The sequence below is a fragment of the Mobula birostris genome, chromosome 4 (genome assembly GCF_030028105.1).
Source record: "Mobula birostris isolate sMobBir1 chromosome 4, sMobBir1.hap1, whole genome shotgun sequence".
NCBI classification, from domain to species: domain Eukaryota; kingdom Metazoa; phylum Chordata; class Chondrichthyes; order Myliobatiformes; family Myliobatidae; genus Mobula; species Mobula birostris.
Genome location: NC_092373.1, coordinates 27,608,783 through 27,636,393, shown reverse-complemented (window position 1 = coordinate 27,636,393; position 27,611 = coordinate 27,608,783). Strand labels below are relative to the sequence as shown.

Below are 27,611 nucleotides of genomic sequence, written 5' to 3'. Positions count from 1 at the left end.
CTTGGGAGTCTCGTGCAGGATTCCCTAAAGGTTCACTTGCAGGTTGAGTCAGTGTCACAGAGATAAATGCAGTATTGGCATTTATTTCAAGAGGACTAGAATACAAAAGAAAGGATGTAATGTTGAGGCTTCATAAGGCATTGATCAGACCACACTTGGAGAATTGTGAGAAGCTTTGGTCCCTTTATTTAAGAAAAGATGCCCTCGTATTGGAGAGGGTTCAGAGAAAATTCATAAGAATGATCCCAGGAATGAAAAGGTTAACATATGAGGAGTGTTTGATGGCTCTGGGCCTGTACTCACTGGAGTTTAGAAGAATGGAGTGGGGGGGGGTGGGTGGAATCTCATTGAAACCTATTGAATATTGAAAGGCCTGGATAAAGTGGATATGGAGAGGATGCTTCCTGTAGTGGAGGAGTCTAGGGCCAGAGGGCACTACCTCAGAAAAGAGGGAGGTCCAGTTTGAACAGAGATAAGGAGGAATTTCTCTATGCAGTGTCTAATGTATCTGCAGAATTCATTGCCACAGATGGCTGTGGAAGCCAATTCATTGGGTAAAGTGAACGTTGATAGGTTCTTGATTAGTCAGGGCATCAAAAGCTACAAGGAGGAGACAGGAGAATGGAGTTCAGAGGGACAATAACTCAGCTATGATGGAATGGCAGAGTAGACTCAATGGGTTGAATGGTCTAATTCTGGTCTTAAATTTCAACCTAATTTGACATAGATTTTCAGCAGCTAAAATGAAACATCTGTTGCTTTTCTTTTCTAGTCTAAACATATATCAACTAAAATTTAAGAGATGGGGCACTTTCATCATTTCCAGAAGCTTTAACAGGATATCTTGCTAGTGATGTTTTGGTGTTAATGCACCGTGTAACATTAACACTGCGTAAAATGAAGACTAAGCTGAGGTAACTAAGAGTTTCCATTGTTACTCCTAGTGCTCCTTACACTTTGCTGACACTTTTTAAGACTGCTCTCTTTGACTTTCATTTGCCACATTATTTGCATTTAATCTACAGCTTTTCTTTGCCTTTTCCTTTAGTCTTATACCTTCAGTTTGTGTTCACCAAGGCTTCCAGTTGAATTGGAGTAGGCAGAAGCAATGTCTGTTCACTTACGTCATTTTTGACGAACATTCCTTTTCGACTTTGGCATACAGCACTTGGCATTCCTGCCAGGAAACATTTTGATACATAAGCGCAGCCAAGAAAATATGTGGTCTATAAATCCCAGCAGAGTAGAGCATGTGTCTTGAAAATGTTTGCAGGTCGGATTCATATATAATGAAGCAAATAAAGAGCCACAAGAGGGTTTTGTTGGAGCCTGATATTGACTTAACTGATTTCAGATGTTTGTTCATATTGGCCACTCAGAATTTTCCTCACTAACTCCATCCCCGATGAGCAATTCCTTTAAAATGACTGCATTTCCTACATTTTTCTTGTGGATGCATAAATAGATACTGTATATGTTGGAGATAGTCAGAGCTCTTAGTCATCCAACCATCAAGTGGTCTCCTACCATCCTCCAGAACTTTGTGTCAATTTTAGTCCAGTTCCTAATTCATGAAGAATCTTGGAATCCCACCCCATATTAGAATCTCTGAGGATATCTGAGGAGGTGTACAGGAGTGAGGTAGATCAGTTGATTGGGTGGTGTTGCAACAACAACCTTGCACCCACCTTCAGCAAGACCAAGGAATCAATTGTGGACTTCAGGAAGACGAAGTTGGGAGAACACACAACAGTCCTCATTGAGGGCTCAGTGGTAGAAAGGATGAGCACCTTCAAGCTCCTATTCATCAACATCTCAAAGTCTCTGTCCTGGGCACAACACATTGATGCAATCACAAAGAAGCTGTGCCAGTGGCTAAACTTCATTAGGATTTTGAGGAGATTTGGAATGTAATCAAAGTATATTTATACAGATTTACAGAGGAGAACATTCTGACTGGTTGCATCACCACCTGGTATGGAAAGTCCAAAGTTCCAAAACAAACAAATTTCATCCTGGAAATTATAGACAGGTGAGTCTCATGTCAGTGGTAGGGAAGTTACAGGAGAGAATTCTTAGGGATAGGATTTATGAGCATTTGGAAAGCAATGGCCTAATTAGGGAGAGCCAGCATGGCTTTACGTGGGACAAGTCGTGCCTTACTAACAAGATTGAGTTTTTTGAAGAGGTATCGAGGGTGATTGATGAAGGTAGAGTTTGGATGTTGTCTATGTGGTTTTTAGTAAGGTGTTTGACAAGGTCCTCATCCAGAAGATTAAGTTCCATGTCAAATTGGCCACTTGGACTCAGAACTGTCTTGCTCTTAGTAGACACAGTGTGGTGGTCGAAGGGATTTATTCTAGCTGGAGGTCTGTGATAAGTGGTGTTGCACAGGGATCTGTACTGGGTCCTCTGCTGTTTGTGATGTATATAAATGACATGGATGAAAATGTAGATGGGTGGGTTAGTGTTTGCAGATGATATGAAGATTGTTAGTGTTGCGGATTGCGTAAAAGACTGGCAAAGAATACTACAGGATATAGATCAGTTGCCGATATTTGCAGAGAAATGGTGGATTGAATTTAACCAAACTAGATGTGAAGCATTGCACCTTAGTCGGCCAAATGGAGAGACAGGACACTATTAAGCCAAGACCCTTTACAGTGCTGATAAGCAGAGGGATCTTGGGGTTCAAGTTCATAGCTCCCTGAAAATGGCTACAGAGGTTGATAGGGTGGTTAAGAAGGCATATGGCATAGTTACCTTTATTAGTCAATGCACTGTGTTCAAAAGTTAAGATGTAATGCTGTAGCTTCATTAAGCTCTAGTTAGGCTACATCTGGAGTATTGCATACAATTCTGGTCACCCCATTATTAGAAGGATGTCAAGGCTTTGGAGAGGGTGCAGAAGAAGTTAACCAGGATGCCGCCTGGATTAGAGGATATGAGCTATAATGAGAGATTGGACAAACTTGGGTTGTTCTCTCTGGGGGAGCAGAGGCTGAGGTGAAATCTGATAGAGGTTTATAAGATTATAAGAGACATAGATAGAGTAGACAGACAATATCTTTTCCCCAGGGCTGAAATGTCTAATTCCAGAGGTTATGCATTTAAGGCGAGAAAGAGTAATTTCAAAGGAGATGTGAGGGCAAGTTTTTTTACACAGAGAGTTCCGGATGCCTGGAATGCAGTACATGGGATACTGGTAGAGTCAGATACTGTAAATGCTTTTATGAAATGTTTAGATTGGCATATGAATGTGAGGAAAATGGAGGGATATGGACATAGTATAAGCAGAGGGAATTAGTTTAGTTGGTCATTTAATTACTAATTTAATTGGTTCGGCACAAAATTATGGGCCAGAGGGCCTGTACCTGTGATGTACTGTTCTTTGTTCTACATTCTGTCAGTAACAATAAATTTGATTCTGATTCTGAAAGCATATCACTCAAGTGGCAGTCATTTCATTTTTAAGACGATATTCATTCTGAGCAAACCTTACAGTGTTTCAGTAGAAAAGTGCATGGTACTTCTGTGACAAATAGTATGTTTTACTCTACACATTTTCTGTAACAAAATGAGGTATTGAACGGCTGCAGAATTTTGTGCCATCTCTGAATTTCTGGAAGCAATTCAGAGGGCACAGGATATATACATCCCAAAGAGGAAGACGTATTCTAAAGGAAAGATGACACAACCATGGCTAACAAAAGAAGTCAAAACCAACATAAAAGCCAAAGAGAGGGCATATAATAGAGCAAAAATTAGTGGGAAGTTAGAGGATAGGGAAGCTTTTAAAACAAACAGAAGGTAACAAAGAAAAAGTCAATAAGAAGGTAAAGATGGAATACAAAAGTAAGCTAGCCAATAATATTAAACAGGATACCAGAAGTTTCTTCAGATACATAAAGTGTAAAAGAGAGGTGAGAGTGGATATCAGACCGCTGAAAAACAATGCTGGAGAGGTAGTAATGGGGGACAATGAAATGGCAGATGAACTGAATAAGTATTTTGCGTCAGTCTTCACTGTGGAAGACACTAGCAGTGTTGTGGAAGTTCCAGGAAAATTGCAAACATCACTCCACTCTACAAGAAGGGAGAGAGGCAGGAAAAAGGAAACTGTAGGCCAGTTAGTCTGACCTCAGTGGTAGGGAAGATATTGGAGACAATTATTAAGGATGAAGTCTCAGGGTACTTGGAGGCAGATGATACAATAGGTCACAGTAGGTATGGTTTCCTCAAGGGAAAACCTTGCCTGACAAATCTGTTGGAATTCTTTGAAGAAATAACAGCAGAATAGACAAAGGAGAATTAGTTGATATTATGCAATTGCTTACAGGCTACAGGCCTATGGTATCAGAGGAAAGATTCAAGCATAGATAAAGCAGTGGCTGATTGACAGGAGGCAAAGTCTGGGAATAAAGGGAGCCTTTTCTGGTTGGCTGCCAGTGACTAGTGGTGTTTCACAGGGTTCTGTGTTGGGACGTATTCTTCTAACGTTATAAACTAATGGTTTGGATGATGGAATTGATGGTTTTGTTGCAAAGTTAGCAGAAAATATGAAGATGGGCAGAGGGCAGGTAGTTTTGAGGAAGTAGAGAGACTATAGAGGGACTTAGACAGATTAGGAGAATGGGCAAAGAAATGGCAGATGGAATACAGTGTTGGAAAGTGTATGGTCATGCACTTTGGTAGAAGAAATGAAAGGGTTAACTATTTTCTAAATGGAGAGGAAATACAAAAAAACTGAGGTGCAAAGGAATTTGGGAGGTCTTATGCAAGATTCCCTAAAGGTTAACTTACAGGTTGAGCCTATGGTGTGGAAGGCAAATGTGATGTTGGCATTCATTTCAAGAGGACTAGAATATAAAAGCAAGGATGTAATGTTGAGACTTTATAAAGCACTAGTGAGGCCTCACTTGGAGAACTGTGAGCAGTTTTGGGACCCTTATCTTAGAAAGGATGTGCTGAAACTGGAGTGGGTTCAAAGGAGGTTTACAAAAATGATTCCAAAATTGAATGGTTTATCATATGAAGAGAATTTAATGGCTCTGCGTCTGTATTCACTAGAATTCAGAAGAATGAGGGGTGACCTCATTGAAACCTATTGAATAGTGAAAGGCCTCATAGAGTGGATGTAGAGAGGATGTTTCCTGTGGTGGGAGAGTCTAAGACCAGAGGACACCAGCTCAGAATAGAGGGACGTCCTTTTAGAACAGAGATGAGGAGGAATTTCTTTAGGGTGTGGTTTATCTGTGGAATTCATTGTCACAGGCAGCTGTGAAGACCAAGTCTTTATGTATATTTAAGGCAGAGGTTAATAGATTCTTGATTGGTCAGGGCACAAAGGGATACGGAGAGAAGTCAGGAGATTGGGGCTGAGAGGAAAATTGGATCAGCTCTGATGAAATGGCAGAGCAGACTCAATGGGCCAAACAGCCTAATTCTGCTCCTATATGTTGTGGTCTATGGTCTTCTGAATGCAAAGAGTTGCCAGCTCACACTTGTAGATTGCAATAGAGTTACTGCTTAAGTATGTGATTGGGCTGTGACTACATCTCCTCCCAACCCCCATTCTGATAGCTATCCCTGTAGGGTTCCTGCCTTATTCCTTGGACGTTAGCTTTTACTTATTCACATCTGTTCATTGGATAATATCTGGATTCCATATCATGTGTCACTGTAGAACAGGGGTTCCCGACCTTCTTTTTTGCTATGGACCAATACCATTAAGCAAGGGGTCCAGCGATGTCAGGTTGGGAACCCCTGCTTTAGAAGATGCTGCTCAAGAACAAAACATGCTGATCCCTTGGCTTCTTTTGCCTCTGTCCCATTCTTATTCTCCATTCTCAAGTAATTCTGTAGCCATCAGCATATAACCATGTTTAATGTCTCTGTTGAAAACTGTAATTAACATTCTGCAGGCAGGCTTTATAATGAGAGATTACAGTAGGCCTCATCCATTTTCCTCATAGCTGGAAGAGGTTGGCATTGACCTTTAAGGTGGTTCATTTGTTCTCAGACTTGTCAAGAGAGCCATTTCTGGAGCAAGATCTTTATCAATTCTTTGGCACAGAAAAACTGGGTGACGTGTGTCAAGAGATTCGACGGCAAATCTTCCAGTCAACTTCTGCAGAGCACTGAGAAAATTAATGACTTCCTTTCAAAGATAATAGCATTCATACACATTGCTGCCCATTTCTGCCTCACTAATGTATGTCATTATCCACAAATAACAACTAATAGGGCAGTCCCTCCTATCTAATGTGGCAGGACATATTTGAGCATGATTAATTAAACTGTTTCTCACGAGAGTTATCTTCTGATCTATGAATAAGAATTATGTAAGTTTATCTCCTCCCCCACCCCCATAATTTTATGAATAGCTGAAAGATATATGGCAATTCACAGATTCGTTTAATGGACTCTAAAATATGAATTCTGAACCTGAATGGTTTCTAAGCATCTATAGCACATACCATTGAAAATACAGCCTTTAATTCACTCCTTAGTAGTCACGATGTGTTTTGACATTTACCTAAATGTTCCTTTGACATAATCTGCTGCAAGGTTGTCTCGAAGGACATCTTCTTACCCTTGCTTGTAGCTTTGTAGCTGATGAACTCATTCCATCCATGACATGATAGCAGGTGTATGTTTTCTGCCATAGTGTAGAAAATAAGGCAAATCGTTCTGTGCTTACAATGGCAATGTTAACCTGTTATTGACAAAACATCTTTTTCACCTTCATTTTTCTTCAGAACATGAACAACAATTTGTCGCTTGGCCAACAAAAATTAGACACACTCAGAGCCCTGAAGGGTCTTTGCCCGACACATCGACTGTTTACACTTTTCCATAGATGCTTCCTGACCTGCTGAGTTCCTCCAGCATTCTGTGTGTGTTGCTTTGGATTTCCAGCATCTGCAGAATTTCTTGTGTTTCAGACACACACATTTCTCTATCGCCTGAAACTCATTCATTTCTCCGTTGTTATTGACCATATTGGTGGTGAGACAATGTCCGTTTTGGAAAGCTGAGCATGAAACCTATCTGTTGGAAATGAGAGTTCCCTTCTGAATGCAGACTTTGATGCTGTTGAGTTATGTATGTGGAAATGTTTGTGCTCACTTCATAATTTAACCTTATTTAGAATTCACATCCGTGTAAGTAAGCATCAGGGATTGTTCTATGAGATATGTCTTGCGCTTTCTATTGAACTTTCTGCCCCTATTTGAATTAGGAATAAGGGGAAGTCAATGAGTTGACTGAAGTTGTTTAGGATTGGTTTGCTCTGGCTTCCTGCTCCGTCCAAAGACACATCGGGTAGGTTCATTGGTCATTGCAAATGATCTCGTGATTAGGTTAGGATTGAATCAAGGTTGTTGAGGGTTGCTTGGAGGAGCAGCTTGAAGGGTTGGAAGAGCCTATTCCGCGTTGTAGCGCTCAAGTAAATAAATAAGTAATGTGCTATGTAACATTATGGGGTTCCCAACTCATGATGTGTTATATCATAGTTTAGTAATAAACAATCGCTTAATGACTAGAAGATTCTGTAATTGCACATTATGAATAAAGACTATATTTCTTTACTCATTATATCATACAGGTTTTTATTATCACATAATAATAATATTATCTAATCATTATACAGCTAGCACATTATCAGTTTTTTTTTGTTATTACTGCACCTTTCCATGGTCTTAATTTGACATTTCCTTATTGTTTCTGATTTTTAGGCTACTTTGAATTTGTTTTCAATACATAAAATAAAAAATATTAGTCAAGAAGGTCAATATGCTCGAACTATATTTGTCGACCCCAGGACTGGTACCTTCCAGTGGTCTCAGCTCCTTTCAGCTCAGCAGGAATCCAGCTACATTGCTACCTTCAGCAAAGATGCCAAGATGTTTCAAAGGGAATCTGAATGAGAGAGATGTTGAGAGGCAAGGTTTTAGTGCATGAATTGCAGTTCTTGACCCCAGGCAGGTACAGACAGGTTTGCCTTTTGTGACATAAATTAATGGAGAATTTATGCACCGAGATTTTGGAAGGTGGTTTGTCCAGAGAGCTGTAAAGCCTACACTTTTAATTTATTTCCTCATTAAAAACAACAGCAAAAAATGTCCAGTGCATTTCAGCAAATTCATGATGCCACTGACTGCATATATATGTCAATGTGAAGATAATTTTGGGTCTAACGAGTGACCAAATTAATGTTGCAATTGCTTGGTAAACAAAAAGCACAGAATCATTATGAAGTTGCAAGAGGTTCAATAGAATGTGACAAGATTATGTGCAAGATCGACAGGCACTAGCATTGAATAAAGTCCAGCTAAATCAGAAACTCTTACAACATGCAGTTTTGACCATTGTATTGTTAAATGATCTTCCTTTTCTTCTTTGCTTTAACAAGATCATCTTCTTCCATGTCTGTTCTGGGTCCTGGAGGCTCACACACAGCCTTAAGCTTAGAGGCTCCATTCCAACTGATAGTACTCCACACTCTTGTGCCCAGAGTCCCAAAGTGCAGTACCACTTCCAGGTCAAACTCATTGTCAACCCTAACTCTGCATTAAAATAAACACATACCACCAATATAAAAAAATACACTGCGGTGGGGGGGTGCTGCACTGTTGAGAAGATTTACTTTAAGACATTAATCTATGTCACTGCATTATTCTCAGGTGGATGCTTAAAAATAATATGCCACTATTTTTGAAGAAGGGAGCAAGAGAGTTATCGATGATGTTCTAGCTAGTATGCATTCCACAATCACTGTCCATTGATGTTTGTGTGATCGTGCTGTGTGTCAATTAGTTGTTGCTGTTCCTAATGATGGATGCAAATGGTTTAGAGACATGGAGTCATTGAGAAGTACAGCACAGAAACAGACCCTTTGGCCCATCTAGTCCACGCCACAACCATTTAAACTGCCTACTCCCATCGATCTGCACCAGGACCATAGTTCCCATACCACTATTATCTATGTACCTATCCAAGCTTCTCTTAAATGTTGAAATCAAGCTTGCATTGACCACTTATAGTGGAAGCACATTCCACACTCTCTCATTTACCCTATCTATACCACTCATGATTTTGTATACCTCTATCAAATCTCTCAATCTTTTATGTTCTAAAGAATACAATCCTAACCTATTCAATTTTTCCTTATAACTCAGGTGCTCCAGACTGAACAACATTCTTTTAATTTTCTCTGTACTCTTTCAACCCTTGTTTATATCTCTCCAGTAGGTAGGTGACCAAAACTGCACACAATACTCTATATCAGGCTTCACCAGTGTCTTCAACATAACATCCGATCTCCTGTACTCAATAGATTGATTTATGAAGTCCAATATGCCAAAAGCTTTCTTTACAAGCCTTTCTATGAACCTTTGAATTAATTAATTCTTTCAATTAATTATGGATCTGTATTCCCAGATCCCTTTGTTCTACCACACTCCTCAGTGCCCTGCCATTCACTGTGTAAGACCTATCCTAGTTGGTGCTACCAAAGTGCAAAACCTTGCACTTATCTGCATTAAATTCCATCTGCCACTTTTCAGCCCATTTTTTCCAGCTGATGCAGAAACCTCTGCAAGCCCTTGAGATCCTTCCTCATTGTCCACTATACCCCCAATATTGGTGTCATTGGCAAACTTGTTGATCCAGTTAACCACATTATCATCCAGATCTTTGATATAGACGACAAACAACAAAGGACCCAGCACCGATCCCTGTGGCACACCACTAGTCACAAGCTTCCGCTTGGAGAAGCAACCCTCTACTACCACTCTCTGTCTTCTCCCGCCAAGCCAATGTCTAATCCAGTTTACTACCTCATCCTCAATACCATGCAACTGGACCTTCTTGACCAGCCTCCCATGTGGGACCTTGTCAAATGCCTTATTAAAGTCCATATGCATTGCTTTCACCCACTTTTTGGGAACTTCCTCACAAAACTTTATAAGATTGGTTAAACATGATATACCATGCACAAAGCCAAGGTGACTATCCTTAATCAGTCCAAATACTTATATATCCAGTCCCTTGAGCCCATTTATATTAGATTGTGGTGTTCTGAAACATAAGTCTTTCATTTTTATCAATAATTTATAGAAGTGGATTGTTTGCACTTGTTCTCAGGTTAGTTTTGTGTCCCTACATTCCCATGTATTGGAACAAACCAGGAATGGTTTTGTAAGGAGAAAAGCAGATTGCTGGATGAACTCAACGGATCAAGCAGTATCTGGATAGGGAAATGGACAACCAGTGTTTCAGATTTGTTAAGTTTAAGGTTGAGGCAAACATCCCAGAAACAAATTCAAGCAGTATCAGAGGAGATTCAGGGAGGATGAACCTGTAAGTATGGTGCATTTAGACAACAATGTGCAGAGGCAATTTGGGAAGTGAATCAGATCAAAATTTCAAAAAAAAAATCTCACAATGCTCCAAATAAAAAGGAATGAAGTGATTAGAAAATGATCTTATTCACAGATTAATGAAAATACACGATTGCCCATTGCCTCTTGAAGGACTGTGCTAATGATAGCTTCTCTTACTGCAGTCTTTGCAGTCTTTAATATGATTCCTGCAAAGAACATCTTGCCTGGTGAATGAATTATGAGCTTTAGGAAAGTGGGTAAAATATTTCCTTCTGTGTAACGATACAACTACTTACTCTCCATGAAGAAAAAAGACTGAACAAATCCAATAAATAGTTTGGCAAGTTGTACCTTGCCCACCCCTCCTTGATCCATCAAAAATGTTAATCTCGTAAAAACCAATTATCAAATAGTACACAAAAAGGGACACAGGTTGACTGGTAAAATTACCTTGCAGTTTAATATGTCTTGTTTGTACATTGTATGATGGATTAATTTAGCCCATGAGAAGGGCATTGTTAAATGTCATTGTCCAAGCTGATAATGTAAAATTTATTTAAACATTCTCAGAACATCCATATAGAAATCTGGTGGTTAACTTATTTATGTGCTGTAATCTACCCCTTAGAACTATTGTGATACTCTAGTTATTTTGCCCAACACTCTTTGTAAATCTAATGTTTCTTTGCAACATCCAGAATTGAACATTGTTCAACTACTATCTTCTAACCACTATCTTGAATAAGTGAAGCAAAATTACATTCCATTTATGTTCCACTGCTGTGATTGTAAAGGTTAACAGTCTGCTTGCCTTTAGATTTTTTTTACCTGACTGCTGCATTTAAGATTGTCACGGCAATAATGTTTTTTAGGTCACCTTCTTTTGCGAATGTGAGGAGGGACACATTGGGCTGTTCTGTGAAGAATTTGATGGTTGTCATAACATCCAGTGCCTGAACAATGGTACCTGTTTGGACATTAAGGAGGGAAACAACTTGAGGAATTTCACCTGTGTCTGCCCACCAGGTAAGCATAATTAGCTTTGATCATCAGGGTGCCAAATTAAACTTCAGTGAAACACAAAACCAAATTCAGATCCTATTTATGAAACTCAGCACGTCATCGGTGTTTTTTTCCTTATTCATTCATTGAATGTGGGAACAGCTGAAAAGGCCGTCACTTATTAGCCATACCTAATTAACCTTGAATTCAGTGGCGTGTTGGGCTGTCTCAAAGGACAGCCATTGATTTAGGGCTGGAGATATATACAGACTAAACTATAGGTTCATTTGTTCGTTATGTGCCGTGTCGTATGACATGCGTGACGATGGTCTTTCCATGACCATGATTGTCCTTGGAAAATTTTCCTGCAGAAGTGGTTTGCCATTGCCTTCTTCTGGGCAGTGTCTTTACAAGAAGGGTGACCTCAGCCATTATCAATACTTTTCAGAGATTGAAGTCATAGTAACAAGATGGGGGAGGGGAGGGGAGGGGAAAAAGCTGCACCATTCTTCTGAAAAAATCCATTAATGTCACTACAGTACAGTAAAACAGAGAATCTTCATCGGAGAGCTGGTCTTCGCATCAGTCAAAGCCACTGGGAAAAGATTGCTGAGATTATAAATAGATGACGGTGAAATATAATTGGATGAGTATCAATTAAACAGCCTACTATGATGTTAAGAAGATATATCAAATGAAGGGCAAATATTGGAAAATATTTCAATGCAAAATTTCTCATGGAAGGAATTTGCTACATTCATCATTGCAAGAAATCTCTCAAATTTTAAAAGAGATAGTTAAGTCCTAAGGTTGGTAAATTATGGTTAACAGATACCCGACATGGCTTTTCTTGGTTTGTAAAGGTATTTCAGTAGTTTCTCATAGGGACATACAACACAGAAACAGGCCCTTCAGCCCATCATGTCCATGTCAATCACCAAGTACTTAGTTATACTCATTCATTTATCAGCTTCTGTGCACAGGCAATTCAAGTGTTCCTCTGGATACTACCTGAATGTTGTGAGAGTACCTGCCTCCACTTCCCACTCAAGACAGTGCCTATTTTGTTCTGAAATTTATTACCATTGTTCAGTGTGAGCTGGATGTTTTTTCTCTATCCACAAGCCTGAGACATAACGATAAACATAGGTTGGGCACAACCATGGGGAACGTCACTGTATTCTTCCATTCTGCTAAAAAAAATTCTATCATTCTCTCTACTTTCTGACCTTTCCTCTCAGCCGATTGGATGGGTACTTGAAGGAAAGTAATTTGCACAGCATTGGGTAAGTAGTGGGGAATGGGGCCAACCTGACCCCATTACTGGTAGAGCTGGGGTTCATGATCATCAGAAGAAAAGTCCAGTGGTTAAGGTCATAGCTTCCACAGTAGTTTGTCAGGACAATATCCTGGAATCACACATTAAAGATTAAAGATAACAATTTGCTTTTTTTTTAGATTATGAAGACACGTAGTCCTCTTTTATTGTCATTTAGTAATGCATGCATTATGAAATGATACATTATTTCCTCCGGTGTGATATCACAAAACGCAGGACAAACCAAGACTGAAAAATCTGACAAAACCACATAATTATAACATATAGTTACAAACAGTGTAACAATACCATAACTTGATTAAGAAGTCCGTGAGCACAGTAAAGTTCAAAGTTTCTCAGATGTCCCACATCTCACGCAGACGGGAGAAGGAAGAAAAACTCTCCCTGCCATGCCGACCACAATCCAACTCTGAGTCATCTGAAAACTTCAAGCTCTGATCAGCTCTCCGACACCGAGTACTGAGCGCCATCTCTGTCCGAACAATTCAACCTCCTCCTCGGTCACCAAAAGCAGGCAAGGCCGGGGATTTTGAGGCCTTTGCTCCGAAAGATTCACGGCCACACAGTAACGACAGGGCGTTTCAGAAATTTCTCCAGATGTTCCTCTGTGCTTTCACATCCATTCTCCATCAAATCAGAATTGTCCACGGCCCCTATTTAATGGATACAATATCATTTTCACCGGAGAGCTGCGCACGCGCGGTGCGCTGCCATCTTCTCCTCCCACCCATTTGTCACAGTACATTGAAACGTACAATGAAATGCATCACTTGCATCAGATCAAACCAGATAGGATTGTGCTGGGTGCCTGCCAGTGTCACCACACTTCTGGCGCCAAACTAGCATGCGTACAACTCACCAGGCCTAACTGTACATCTTGGCATGTGGGACAAAACCCATGTGGTCACAGGGAGAACATACAAATTCCTTACAGAGAGTGGTGGGAATCAAACTCTGATCTTACAGTTAGTGCAGTAAATTGTTACACTACTGTGCCACCATTCTCCACTGGCTCACCACCATAAGGTCAGAAGTGGAATGTACAAACGTTTGTACATTGATGATGAAATAATGTTAAATTCCATGGGCAACTCCTCAGAAAATATTGGAGAAGCCAGTTACTTATTTATTTATTTGGAGATAGAGTGCAGAATTGGCCTTTCTGTCCCAGTGAGCTACACCATCCAGCAACCCACCCCGTTAACCCTGGCTTAATCACAGAACAATTTACAATGTCCAATTAACTGACTAACCATTGTGTCTGTGGGCTGTGGGAAGAAACCAGAGCACCCGGAGGAAACCCATGCACTCATGGGAAGAACATACAAACTTTCTCATGGATGACATTGGAATTGAACTCCAAACACTGACACTCTGAACTGTAGTAGAATCACACTAATTGCTACGCTACTGTGCTGCCCTAATAACTTAATTAAGCTGATTGGTAAAATTGAGATCAATTTAGATTATAAAATGAATAGATTTTTATTCAGTTAAAGTTCACAAAAGTTGTAGAATGGTTACAGCACAGAAGGAGGCCATTTGGCCCATTGAATCCATAATGGTTCTCCTGTATATATCAGCAATCCCACTAAAGCCTCCCCCATCCACTGCAGTAGATCTGCTAATTCTTTCCCAAACAAGAGAAAATCTGCAGATGCTGGAAATCCAAGCAACACACACAAAATGCTGGAGGAACTCAGCAGGCCAGGCAGCATCTATGACAGGGGTCGGCAACCTTTTTGCCTCTGTGGGCTGGATTGCGTATTAATGAGCGGACGGTGGGCCAGATAAATGCCATAAAAAACTTGAAATATGGGAATTATCCATTTAAATACATCTAGTTATGTTTTGCCTCAAATTAATGAATAACGCATGCTAGAACATCATTTGTGCTTAAAATGATGCCAATTAGTAATCAAAGAACTCAGTTTATTTGCAATTTATTGCAATCAAGGCATCTTTTGAATCTATTAAAAGGACACAAGGAATCTTTAAACATAAAACGTATGAACATGATGCATTGAATGGTGGTAAATTAAGTATAATAAAAAAGAAAATTTTAATGCAAACAGTCGATAAATCAATGTGAACCTTGATGCTGTTTGTTACTTGAAAACTTCTCAATATTGGGTGTCAGACTTGTTGATGCAAGAGCAAGACATTATCCAGATTTGACAAACTCCCCATCTGTAAAAGGCTTCATCTTTTCTGCAATACGTTTTGAGACTTCGTAGCTGGCACGGGTATGTCCTTCATTTTCACTGCTTTTCTTGGCAAAAAATGACATTTGTTTTCTGAAACTAGCCTTCATTCGCTCAACTTCATCTTTCTTTGCTTGCACAGTAAACTTGTTAAAATTTCCACTATGGCGGGTCTCGTAATGTCGCATGATATTTGCCACCTTCTTCACAGCAACATTTTCTAGCAAATGAGACAAATTGGTTTCCCAGCTTGCTCGATGAAGAAGTAATCTAGTGTTCAAGTGTCTTGGAAATTTTGGCACTGTGTCTACCTTCCTGCGTTTTGCATTCACTGCCATTGGAATTTTTTTCTTCGATTTTATTTCGAAACACGAGTTATTCAACAAGTATCGTAGCACTTGTAAATATCTGGATATTTAGCGTGGATTTCTTGTTAAAACACAGTGACACTGTTTCTGTTTACAAGTTTGAATGATCCCATCAGAAAACCTGCGCGTGCATGGAGAGTATCTAGTACATATTAACAAGGTAGTCTGCCTTCCCGTCATTCGTATCTACCAGTGTTTGGTTTGGAACAAAACGGAACCTGGGGCCAGTGTAACAAGACGCCATGCATGTCCATCAGTGTGGTCGCGTGAAACACTCAGAATAAGGAAAAATGGCTCGTGGGCCGGATAAGCATAGTATCCCAATATTTGCTCGCAGGCTAGTCAAAATACCTTCGTGGGCAGTAGGTTGCTTACCCCTGATCTACGACAAAGAGTGCAGTCGACGTTTCGGGCCACGACTCTTCATCAGTCATGATAAAGGATCTCAGGCCCGAAACATTGACTGTAATCTTTTCCATAGATGCTTCTGGCCTGCTGAGTTCCTCCAGCATTTTGTGTGTGTTGCTAATTCCTTCTTTCCAGATATCTATCCAGCATTCATTTCGGCACAGAGCTATCTCCCAAAATAATGTGCTATCAGTTATCTGGAAATGTAAGTAATACAGAAGTAAATTGTAACATGTCAGGTGAGACAACGGTCAAGTTAAATAACAGGATAAACAGTTTTAGTGACGTTGCTTGAGTTATAACGTTCGGCATGTAAATAGTTGCTTTCCTGACAAGGAAATATTGAATAACTAATAAAAATAAAATTCTTCTCTGCTGTGAGAGGCAGTTATATTCTTTGGATATTTTCTGTGTTACCAGGTTACACAGGGGAACTGTGCCAGACTCAGATTGATCATTGTGTCTCTGAGCCCTGTGAAAATGGAGCCACCTGCATGAGCAGAGAAACAGACTATAGCTGCCTCTGTCTAGAAGGTAAGCTTCCAACACGAGCAGTACGTCTAATGTCCCTCAGTGGCGTGTTTGGGTAATGAAGGCCCAAGGCGGACTGCCCTGCGGTTGAGTGGGTGGCTGGGAGGGAGGAAAGCGGTTTGTTGTAGTGCTCTGCTGAACACAGTAAGCCTGCTACGCTGGCGTCAAAATGGGTGGTGACACTGCGCGCTGTCCCCAGCACATCCTTGGATTGTGTTTCGCTGTACATATGAGAAATAAATAAATCTGAATGTGAGTGACCCTCCCTATCCCCAGGTACTTTGCCAAAATGAGAACTGAGAACCACAATTCATTAAACATACATGAAATTTCATTCGAATCCGGGTGGGAAGATTTCGAAAAGCTCAAAAAATAGATATTGGAAATCTGAAATCAAACAGAAAATGTTGGCAGTACTTCACAAGTTAGGCAGCAACTGTGTGGAGAGATACAGAGTTAAGTTTCAGTTCAAAGACTGGGAAGCAGAGAAAAGAAGAAACTACAAGTAGTTTGTTTTTCTCCTGATTTTCTCTCTGGAAATGGAGGAAATACTAAGCCTCCCAGGCATGAATTCTTGCTCTGCATTCAGCAATCCTAGATTCTTCACTGTCTATGTGCACCCTTTCCTCATCAACCAGGTAACCCAGTTTACAGTTTATTCCCATGTGGTCTCCATTTACCCTATCAGAGACATTCCCTCTCTCCACCCCCTCTTATTGCCTTCCACTTCTGATGAAGAGTTTTTGACCTGAAAGGTTAATCCCATTCCTCTTCCCCCAGATGAGGCCTGGCCTACTGACTGTTTTTTTTTTGCAGTAAGTTCTGTGCTTGTTATTTTAATCATCAATAGTAAGCATCTTAATGTTTAGCGCCTCTGGAAAGATCAAACTCGAATAGAATGGGAGGGTCCTGGGCCCTTACAATCCATCCTGGCTCTTCAGAGAGCAGATTTTTCATTCCCATTCCAATCAGTTTCTTTCCCCTGAATTCTCCTGACCCCTGCATTTTATTTTACCTTATCAAAAACCATGATTCAACCTGCTTGGGTTGTTTAGCAAGCAAGGACACTTGATTTGGAACTGTAAGTCATTCAATTGTTTCAGGCATTTGGGTAAATCATGAAATACTTTCAAAATGCTATCAAGGTAAATTTACAGTGGGATGCTGCAAATACCAGGTACTAATGATCAAATACAGTGTTGGCTGAAGAATAAATGTAGGCCAGGATCTGAGGAGAGCTGTGCTGGCTGCTTAAGTTTTATATTTCTAAAGAAAATGGTGTTGATTTTTGAAAACTTCCTTAATAAGAATAGGAATTCACAGTGAGAGGCAGGGAAGAAGATTTGATAAAGACGCTACGGGAAATCAAATGGAAGGATGCATTGAATAAGTGTGTGGTCAGAGGGAAAGAGACAGGGTTAGTGACAGAAATAATGATAGAAGAAAGGTAGAAAGGTTTGGGAGTTGGTGAGTAAATTAAGCAAATTCAGCCCATATAAAAGAGCTAGCACTTGTTTCAGATGATTTCCAGGGAAACCTGAATGTTAACCTAAACCAGTATTTTTCAGGCTATTTTTCAAGTAAAACCAATATTTTACTTACTAACTCCTTCCGGGAATATCACATGGAAAAAAATCTAAACTTTGCGTCCGTTGGTGTTGTGGCACCTACACCAAAATTCGAGGCGAGTGGTCCTGGGTTCGAATCCAGCCGGTTCCTTTCCACTCGTGTTGGGTTGAGTGTCAAGCTAGCAACTCAGCCTCATTAAAAAAAAAGACAAAAAAATTCTAAAGAAACAGCAAGGTTGCTGCCCAATGCACCACAAGGTGTGGAAGGGAACACAGAAACAAAATCTGAATTACAGGAGGGCTTGAGATACATTTTCTCTCAAGCTCCAGAATCTAATACAGTTTGATGACTTGCATCAAATGGTAAAGAGACAGAGATAACCTTAGAAACAACTTGGAAAAAAACAAGAGAGGTTATATATTGTGCGCAATGGTATAGGATATTAAAATACAAAATGACTATCTTTGCACTCTTGACTAAACTAACTTTCTATAGATTTATTTAACACATTTACTGAGAGTGCAACAAAATACTACATTTCCCACCTGCCTTGTCCATCTTAATTTCATCGTGTTTTTTTTAGAAATCCACAGTCAAACCAAAAACTGTTACTTATTTTGATTGACTTTTGGATTCCTGAAAAGAATCTTTGAGGAAATCTAAGCATAAGAGATTCTGCAGAAGCTGGAAATCTTAAGCAACACACACACAAAGCTGGAGGAACTCAGCAAGACATGCAGGCGAATAAACAGTAGACATTACGGGCAGAGACCTTAATGAATCCTGTTTCAGTCCTAATGAAGGGTCCCAGCCCAGAACATCAACTGTTTATTCCCCTCCATAAATGCTGCCTGGCTTTCTGAGTTCCTCCAGAATTTTCTTTGAGTTGCTTGAGGAAATCTAAACATTTTAATCTATAATCAGACAGGTGTTTCAAATCTGTTTCTTGACCTTATACATCTAGTATGGAGCTATAATTTTTAGGCTTTAATTTGCAACAAGCCAACATCTGGCCCCATTGACGAGTACCAGCTGAGCAGCATCAATCTGTAATTGGTACCCAGTAATTGTAAATCAATGGTAATTACTTGCATTCAATTGATGTAAGATTGGGAAAGCAACATCTCCTTTCAAAAGGAGAAGTAAACATCACACCAAATCAGAAAGCAAATAAACCAATACCGTACACAAATCTTGGAAGACAATTGATTAAAATAACATATATCCCGGGTATCAGAAGCTGCATTATTCTTCATAGTCATAGTCATAGTCATACTTTATTGAATTCATTTCTTCCCTGCTACCTCTCTAGACACTAAGTTCCTGATCTCAGTGGTCTGCATGTACAGATCATTATTTTCAGGAGGCTGAAAGCCAGCCTAAGGCTAAGCCTTGGTTTTCATTAATGCTGTTTTAGTGGGCAGCTCATCACAGACCCTATAGATTTTGTATCAAATATTAATTGTCATTCAACTATATAAATGTATACAGCTAAATGCAACAGCATTCCTCCAGACAACACACATTAAAGTTGCTGCTGAACGCAGCAGGCCAGGCAGCATCTTTAGAAAGAGGTACAGTCGACGTTTCGGGCCGAGACCCTTCGAGACCCTGATGTGTGTTGCTTAAATTTCCAGCATCTGCAGAATTCCTCGTGTTAGCATTCCTCCAGGACCAAGTTACAAAACACATACATTTGGGCAACACACACAACACATATAGTTACAACAGCATGTATAGTCACAAAAATAATATTGTCACAGATCCCTGAGTGATATGGTCTGAAGGCTGATGGTACATGGGATGTAAAGCATGTAGCAGTTCTGCTGGGTCAACCGTAGATGAAGATCCAACTTGTCTTGCATTTGCACCATTTGTTGGACACACAGAGATCACTTCAACCAAGTGTGCCACTAACTTACCAGAAGCCTGGTTACGTATAAGGGAATTATCACCTGTTTTAGACACATGGGATTCTGCAGTTGCTGGATATCTTGAGTAACACACATAAAACGTTGGACGAACTCAGCAGGTCAGGCAGCATTCCTTATGAAAGGTCTCAGTCTGAAATGTTGATTGTTAATTTCCCATGGATGCTGTTGACATGCTGAGTTCCTTCGGCATTGTGTGTGTGTGTGGTCCCTGACAAATAACCTAACCCGGTAATAGTTTGGATATCTTTCAAAACCTTCAATCCCTCCAACCAAGGAATATTGCATGGCACAGAATCTAGCCAAAGAAAAGGAAAAGCGTTAACCCCGACTTTTCCAAATTCTATTCACTAGCTACTCTGCTCTTAGAAGTAGACATTTTAACTTCTGTCATATGTCAGGATTTCTCTGTTGAAGTCAGAAGTTTGTAATTTTGAGCAATATAACCACATTTTATAATCTAGAATGGTATTCCAATGCAGTCCTAGAGAACCACTACATTGTTAGCTGTGGTGAGATGTTAGATTTAGATTTAGATTAGCTTTATTTATCTCATGTGCATCAAAACATACAGTGAAATGTATCATTGGCATTGAATCAAATCAGCGAGAGTTGTACTGGGCAGCCCACAAGCGTCACCACACCTGTAGCAGAACACAGCAAGCCCACAACGTGCTAACCCTGACCCGTACATTTTTGTAATGTGGAGGGAAACCAGAGCACCTGGTGGAAACCTACTTGGTCACATGGGGAGAACAAACAAATCCGTTACAGACGGCAGCAGGAGTCACACCCCAATCGATGATCGCTGGCACCGTAAAGTGCTGTGCTAACGGCTGTGCTACTGTGTCACCCAGACAGAACCGACACCTGACTTTATCTAACAAATAGAAAGCAATTCTCGAAATATCATGGCCAAACACATTGTGTCCATCACTGGTCCCCGAGTCCCTTATCTACTCTCTGGTCTTTGTGCAATGTTGCTTGATGTCAGACGAGTGCTGCAATTTCATATTTGGTTGGGAAAGCTATTATATTATTTATTCACCATGTTTAAATTGTATTCTCTAAGACAAAATTATAAAATACTTACTGTATTTTACCCATCTACATCAACGGAGCCGTAGGAGCAACAGCACCTTTATTTCCTGTGGAGCATCAAGAAAGCTCTCCTCTGTCCCAGGATACTGACGGACTTTTACCGCTGTACCATTGAGAGCATACTCACCAACTGCATCTCAGTGTGGTATGGCAATTGTCCCGTATCAGACTGCAAAGCACTCCAGTGTGTGGTGAAAACCGCCCAGCGGATTATCGGCACCCAATTGCCCACTATTGAGAACATCTACCATAAACGCTGCCTGGGAAGGGTGAAAAGCATTATCAAGGATGCATCTCACCCTAACCATGGACTTTTTACTCTCCTCCCATCCAGTAGGTGCCACAGGAGCCTTCGCTCCCGTACCAGCAGGCACAGGAAGAGCTTCTTCCCTGAGGCTGTGACCCTACTGAACCTCACATCACAGCACTAAGCAGTATTGCAGCCATATTGTACTGTCTCAGTACTTTTATATTTGTGTGCTGTAGCACTTACTTTTTATTCACAGTTATTTTGTAAATAATACTATTCTTTGCTTTTCTGGTCAGATGCTAACTGCATTTCATTGGCTTTGTATCTGTACTCGGCACAATGACAATAAAGTTGAATCTAATCTAATCTAAATACTGTTTGAGTTAATTTGCATTTTCCACTACAAATCAGTCCTAGCAAGCCTGGAGTCTAATAGCTGCATCTGACACAAATGTTAGCTAGATCATCCAAATAAATTTCATGCATCAGTAAGGACAGATATTTGCAATGTTTATAATGGATCCCTCCAGACTTGATAACATCTGGGCCCAATTTTTAATAATTATATAAAATCCATTTCTAACTCGCTATCCACAGAAGGGCAACTTGTTCAATATTAGATCCTGAAAATATGTGATATGAAGAACAATAAAATAAAAAGCGGTAAGAAATCCCACTTCTTATCACTTTGATGATTGAAGGGAGCAAAACTTAAGCAATTTGCAAATTGCAACCAAATTCCAATTTTGAATTACACTCAGAATAAGAATGTATTTATATAAGGCCCTCTGTGAAGGCATGCTCATCCCAATAACTTTACAACCAAAATCTACAGGTTGCTTCTGAAATTTTGACTTCATGAGTATATAGAGAAGCAGTGAAGAGTAAGGCCTCTCAAATAGCATAGAACAGAAGAGCCAGAGCATTTTTTAAAATCTGATATTAGTAGAGTGATAAATAATTCTCTGAGCGTAAAGCACTGGGCATTTTGTTCATGTCTGACCGTGCACTTTTGAAGCAATGTACAATTTCAGTTGTTTGTTTATTTTTTTTTAATGCTTTCCAAGTATTTCTTTCAGTGTGCAATTGAAATCCAAAATCATAACTGATTTGGCCAGTGATGTTTGCCAGTGTCTTTTGAACATGGAGTCATAGAGCATGGAAATACGCCCCTCGGCCTACCTGGTCTGAATCAACCAAGACACCTATCTAAGTTAGTCCCACTTGCCTGCATTCAGCTCATGTCTCTCATTACCTTTTGTATCCACACCCCTGAACAATATGAGTTTTAAAGTTATTAGTGTACCTGCCTCAACCACCTCCAAAGGCAGCTCATTCCATACAGTATACAGACTAATCTGGATGAAAAAGTTGCCCCTCATTTTTCACCTACGCTCTGTCCGCCAGAGAAAGCAGGATCTCCCAGTGGCCACACATTTTAATTCCACGTCCCACTCCCATTCTGATATGTCTATCCACGGCCTCCTCTACTGTAAAGATGAAGCCACACTCAGGTTGGAGGAACAACACCTTATATTCCGTCTGGGTAGCCTCCAACCTGATGGCATGAACATTGACTTCTCAAACTTCCGCTAATGCCCCACCTCCCCCTTGTACCCCATCCGTTATTTATTTATATACACACATTCTTTCTCTCTTTCTCCTTTTTCTCCCTCTGTCCCTCTGACTGTATCCTTTGCCCATTCTCTGGGTTTTTTACTCCCCTCCCCCTTTTCCTTCTCCCTGGGCCTCCTGTCCCATGATCCTCTCATATCCCTTTTGCCAATCAACTGTCCAGCTCTTGGCTCCATCCCTCTCCCTCCTGTCTTCTCCTATCATTTTGGATCTCCCCCTCCCCCTCCCACTTTCAAATCTCTTACTAGCTCTTCCTTCGGTTAGTCCTGACGAAGGGTCTGGGCCCAAAACGTCAACTGTACCTCTTCCTAGAGATGCTGCCTGGCCTACTGCGTTCACCAGCAACTTTGATGTGTTTTGCTTGAATTTCCAGCATCTGCAGAATTCCTCGTGTTTTCCCTCAGGTTTCTACCGTTTCTCCCCATCCGCTTAAACCTATGCCTTCTACTTCTTCATTCCCCAACCCTAGAAAGAAGACAATGGGCTATCACCCTACTTACGCCACTCATAATTTGATACATCTCTCTACAAGCTGTATTCTCCTGCATGTCTCACTCTCCGACAATTCTAGCCTGCTTAACCTCTCATTCTTAGTCTCCTGAGTCCTGACAACATCCTTGTAAACCTTTTGTGCAATCTTTCCAGTTTAACAGCATCTCTCCTACAACAGGTGACCAAAACCAAATAAAATATTCCAAATGCAACTCCACCAGTCTCTTGAACATGGATAGCCCTATTTTATTAAACTATGTTAGCTTTGGTCATTGGGTCAGTCTTCACTATGGAAGATTCCAGCAGGTTCCAGAAGTTGGAGACCATGAGGGGGCAGAAGTGATTTATTACTAAAAAAGTGCTTGGGAAACTGAAAGATCTGAAAGTAAGTCAACTGGAGCAGACGGACTACCCCCCACCCCCCGGGTTCTGAAAGAGGTAGCTGAAGAGATTATGGAGACATGAGTGAACAGAAATGTGAAGGGTATCCAGTGAACATTTGTTTGGGGTTCTAGACAGGTTTGTCCAACTGAGGCAAAGAAAGGACAGCAGGGTGAAGGAAACATAGGTGACAAGAGATATGGAATATCAAGCAAGAGGAAGAAGGAAGCATAATTAAACATAGAAACATGGAAAATAGGTGCAGAAGTAGGCCATTCGGCCCTTTGAGCCTGCACCGCCATTCAGTATGATTATGGCTAATCATCCAACTCAGAACCCTGTACCAGCCTTCCCTCCATACCCCCTGATCCCTTTAGCCACAAGGGCCATATCTAACTCCCTCTTAAATATAGCCAATGAACTGGCCTCAACTGTTTCCTGTGGCAGAGAATTCCACAGATTCACCACTCTCTGTGTGAAGAAGTTTTTCCTAATCTCGGTCCTAAAAGGCTTCCCCTTTATCCTCAATCTGTGACGTTTAGGAAGCAAGGATTAGACCAGGCTCTAGAGCATTACAAGGTAGCCAGGAAGGGTAAAGTTTTACGGTACTTGGAGAGACATGATAAAGTAGGCCAAAGTCAACATGGTTTCCTTAAGAGGAATTCTTTCCTGAAAAAATCTGTTAGAAATCTTTGAGGAAAAACAGGTAGGACAGACAAAGGAGAGGTAGTGGATGTTGTGTACTTGGAATTTCAGAAGGCTTTTGAAAAGATGCCACAGATGAGGCTGCTAAATAAGTTAAGAGCTGTAAGTTAAGACAGGGAAGATATTAGGATGGATAGAAGATTGACTGACTGGCATAAGGCAAAAAGTGGGAGTAAAGGAGGCCTTTTCTGGTTGGTTGCCAGTGACTAGTGGTATTCCGCAGGGGTTCGTGTTGGGACCCCTTCTTTTCACAATATATCAATGATATGGATGACAGAATTGTTGACTTTGCTGCCAAATTTACTGATGATATAAAATTATGTGGAGTGGCAGGTAGTGTTGAGGAAGCAGGGAATCTGCAGAAAGAGTTGGACAGATGAGGAAAATGGGCAAATGTAATACAGTGTGGATAAGTGTATGAACACGCACTTTGGTAGAAGGAACAAAGGTATAAATTATTTTCTAAACAGGCAGAAAATTCAAAAATCAGAGATGCAAAAGGTCTTGGAAGTCCTTGTGCAGGATTCCCTAAGGATTAACTTGTAGATTGAGTTGGCAGTAAGGAAGTAATTTATAATTATTATTTTTTCGTTTTGTATTTGCACAGCTTGCTGCCTTTTGCTAACTGGTTGTTTTCCCATCCAGCTGGGTGCAGTTTTTCACTGATTCTATTGTGTTTTACTGTGTTGCTGTGAATGCCTGCAGGAAAAAGAATCTCAGAATTGTATATGGTAACACATATGTACTTTGATAATAAATTTATTTGAACTTTGCTACTGGCAATGAAAGGGTTAATGTATGAGGAGTGTTTAATGACTCTGGGCCTGTACTCTCTGAATTTTAGAAAAAAATGAGGGAGATCTTATTGAAATCTACCAAATATTGAAAGGTCCTGATAGAGTGGGCATGGAGAGGGTGTTTCCAATAGTGTGAGAGTCTAGGACTAAAAGGCACAGCTCACAGGATAGAGAGATATCCATCTACATTGGAGATGAGTAGGAATTTCTTGAGCCGGAGGCTGGTGAATCTGTGGATTGATGTGCCACGGACTGCTGAGGAGGGCAAGTCATTAAAAGCGGACCTTGATAGATTTTTGATTTACAAGGGTATCAAATGTTACAGGGAGAAAGCAGAATAGGGTTGAGAGGGAAAATTAATCAGCTATGATTGAAGGTTGGAGCTGATCAGTATGCCGAATGGCCTAATTCTGTCCCTGTGACTTACGGTCAATTAGTGAATTCCACTCCATTAAGGCAGCACACTGATGCTGGCTAGCTGAAAGCTCTATTCAGAAATAGGGGAAGTGTGAAACAGTAAATGGAAGATGTGTTAACTTGAATTGAGATAACAAAGTTTAGGGAAGTATGGGAGATGTAATGTTACATTTTTTAAGTGGTTTTGCAAATGTAGTGGCAGAAACTCATTTTCTGAGATGTCGTGTAATGAGTCTGAAAAAAGTCCTTGTCTAACTGAGCAGCCATTAATTGTACACAAAACATCTGCTCATCTTATTATTTCACACTTCACTAAGATGATTACAGCTACAGCAATTTAGGAATGCAAGTACCAAAAAGTGGTTGAATAATTCTGTAATCATGATGAAGACAACCTATTTTGAAATTGGGACCTGAATGTGTGTTTCTGTCTGATAACGTAATGTTTTAGCCGCTGTTAAACTCTGCTACCCAGTTTCTGAAATGCTCAGCTATCGCAACAGTCCTTTAATAGGATTGTGCAGCATTCAAGCAGATTAGTCTTTTTTTTTCATTTAACAAATTTGTTTCAGTTATCAAGATGGCTTGGTAATTGGATTCTTTATAAGTTGCAGAACTGCAGAAACTGAATTATGGATTATCTAGACGTAGACACAAAGAAATGCGAGCGATTAAAAGCAACAGTAAGAATTTGTATTTATGCTGCTGCCTTAATTTTGAAACTGATCCCATAGCACTTTACATGGAAAGAAAACATTGGGCACTACTGTAAATTTTGGGGATGCAAGGGGAAACAGCCAAAATGCTGATCAAAGAGGATGGTCTTAAAGGAGGAGACGGAAGATATTCCAGACAGTGAGCCCCTTGCAGGGGAACGTATAGTTAACCCCCCAATGGAGAAATGGACAATGGAATGCAAAAAGATCTGGAATAAGAGGAATAAGTGCTGATTTGATTTGAATTATTGCACAAGTATTATAAAATAATTCATAATTCAATATGGTGCTATAATAAAATCTGGGTGAGTAACACAACAGAGTTATCTAATTTGATTTTATAGCCTATTTAGCTATTCATACAGCAGTCAAATCAAAAACAAACAATAATTAAGAAAAAACAAAATTATGTTGTAGTTTGAACTTATTCTAATTCCATAAATGTAAAATTAAATAAAAGGGCAAAACTTTACACACATATAAGGCTTTTGTGAACAAATTGGAGCACTTAAATTAGAAATCTTATTGAAATGAGATCCGCAAATTGTTGGGAGTTCATTTTTGGTATAAAATTTATCTACGTACTGTCCTCTACCGAAATAATCTCCAATATTTGGGTCAGTGTTCATATTTCTTTTATAACCATGTGTTCTAATTCTTCACCATCTTTCTTGACCCTTCTGTTGTCTCTGGGTTCCCACTCTGCAAAAGGGTTAAACTTTCTCAAGTTAGGTATAAAGAGAAATTCATGAATTATGTTTAAATTCCACTAAATATTCCCATATCTCTGTGATGAAATAATGTCTTTAAGAGGAGAGAGTGAAAATTGACCAGTAATAAAACAACTGCTGCAAAGTTAATGGACGAACAACATAAGGAGATAGAGCAGACAGCCAGTATCTTTTTTCCCCATAGTCGCAATGTCTAATGTCTGAGGGCGTGAAGGCATATATTTAAGGTGAGAGGGAGAGAGCTTAAATGAAATGTGTGGGACAAGTTTCTTACACAGAGAGTTCTGGGTGCCTGCAATGCGCTGGCAGGTGAGGAATGTGGAGGGCGATATGACAGAGACAGCTAGGAGGCTCCTAGTTGGGTACATGAAGATGCTGAGAATGGAGGGATATGAACAGTGTGTAATCAGAAGGTATTGGATGTCATTATCTTAATTAGTTTGATGTAATACTGTGGGTCAAAGGTCCTGTTCCTGTTCTATGTTCTAACCTTTAATGTTCATAAAATCTACAGTTTGTGCAATAAGTACCTGGACATTTAAAGCCAAATATTAATGCCTCTGGTATAACAGTGTCAGTGCCACATGGCTGGCATTGCACTATCTCCATTAAGCTTGATTAGCTCTGAGGATATTTGGGATGTTTT

The 27,611-nt window shown here is 40.1% G+C and overlaps 1 protein-coding gene across 1 annotated transcript in view; it reads left to right on the top strand.

Annotated features, from left to right (window-relative positions):
* The window catches only part of dner (delta/notch-like EGF repeat containing), a 357,439-nt gene that overhangs the window by 286,976 nt on the left and 42,852 nt on the right, over nt 1-27,611 (top strand). Inside the window, exons 6-7 of the mRNA XM_072254507.1 lie at nt 11,261-11,414; nt 16,130-16,243. Of these exons, the coding sequence (XP_072110608.1) occupies nt 11,261-11,414; nt 16,130-16,243 (268 nt within the window). The remainder of the gene's footprint in view (nt 1-11,260; nt 11,415-16,129; nt 16,244-27,611) is intronic.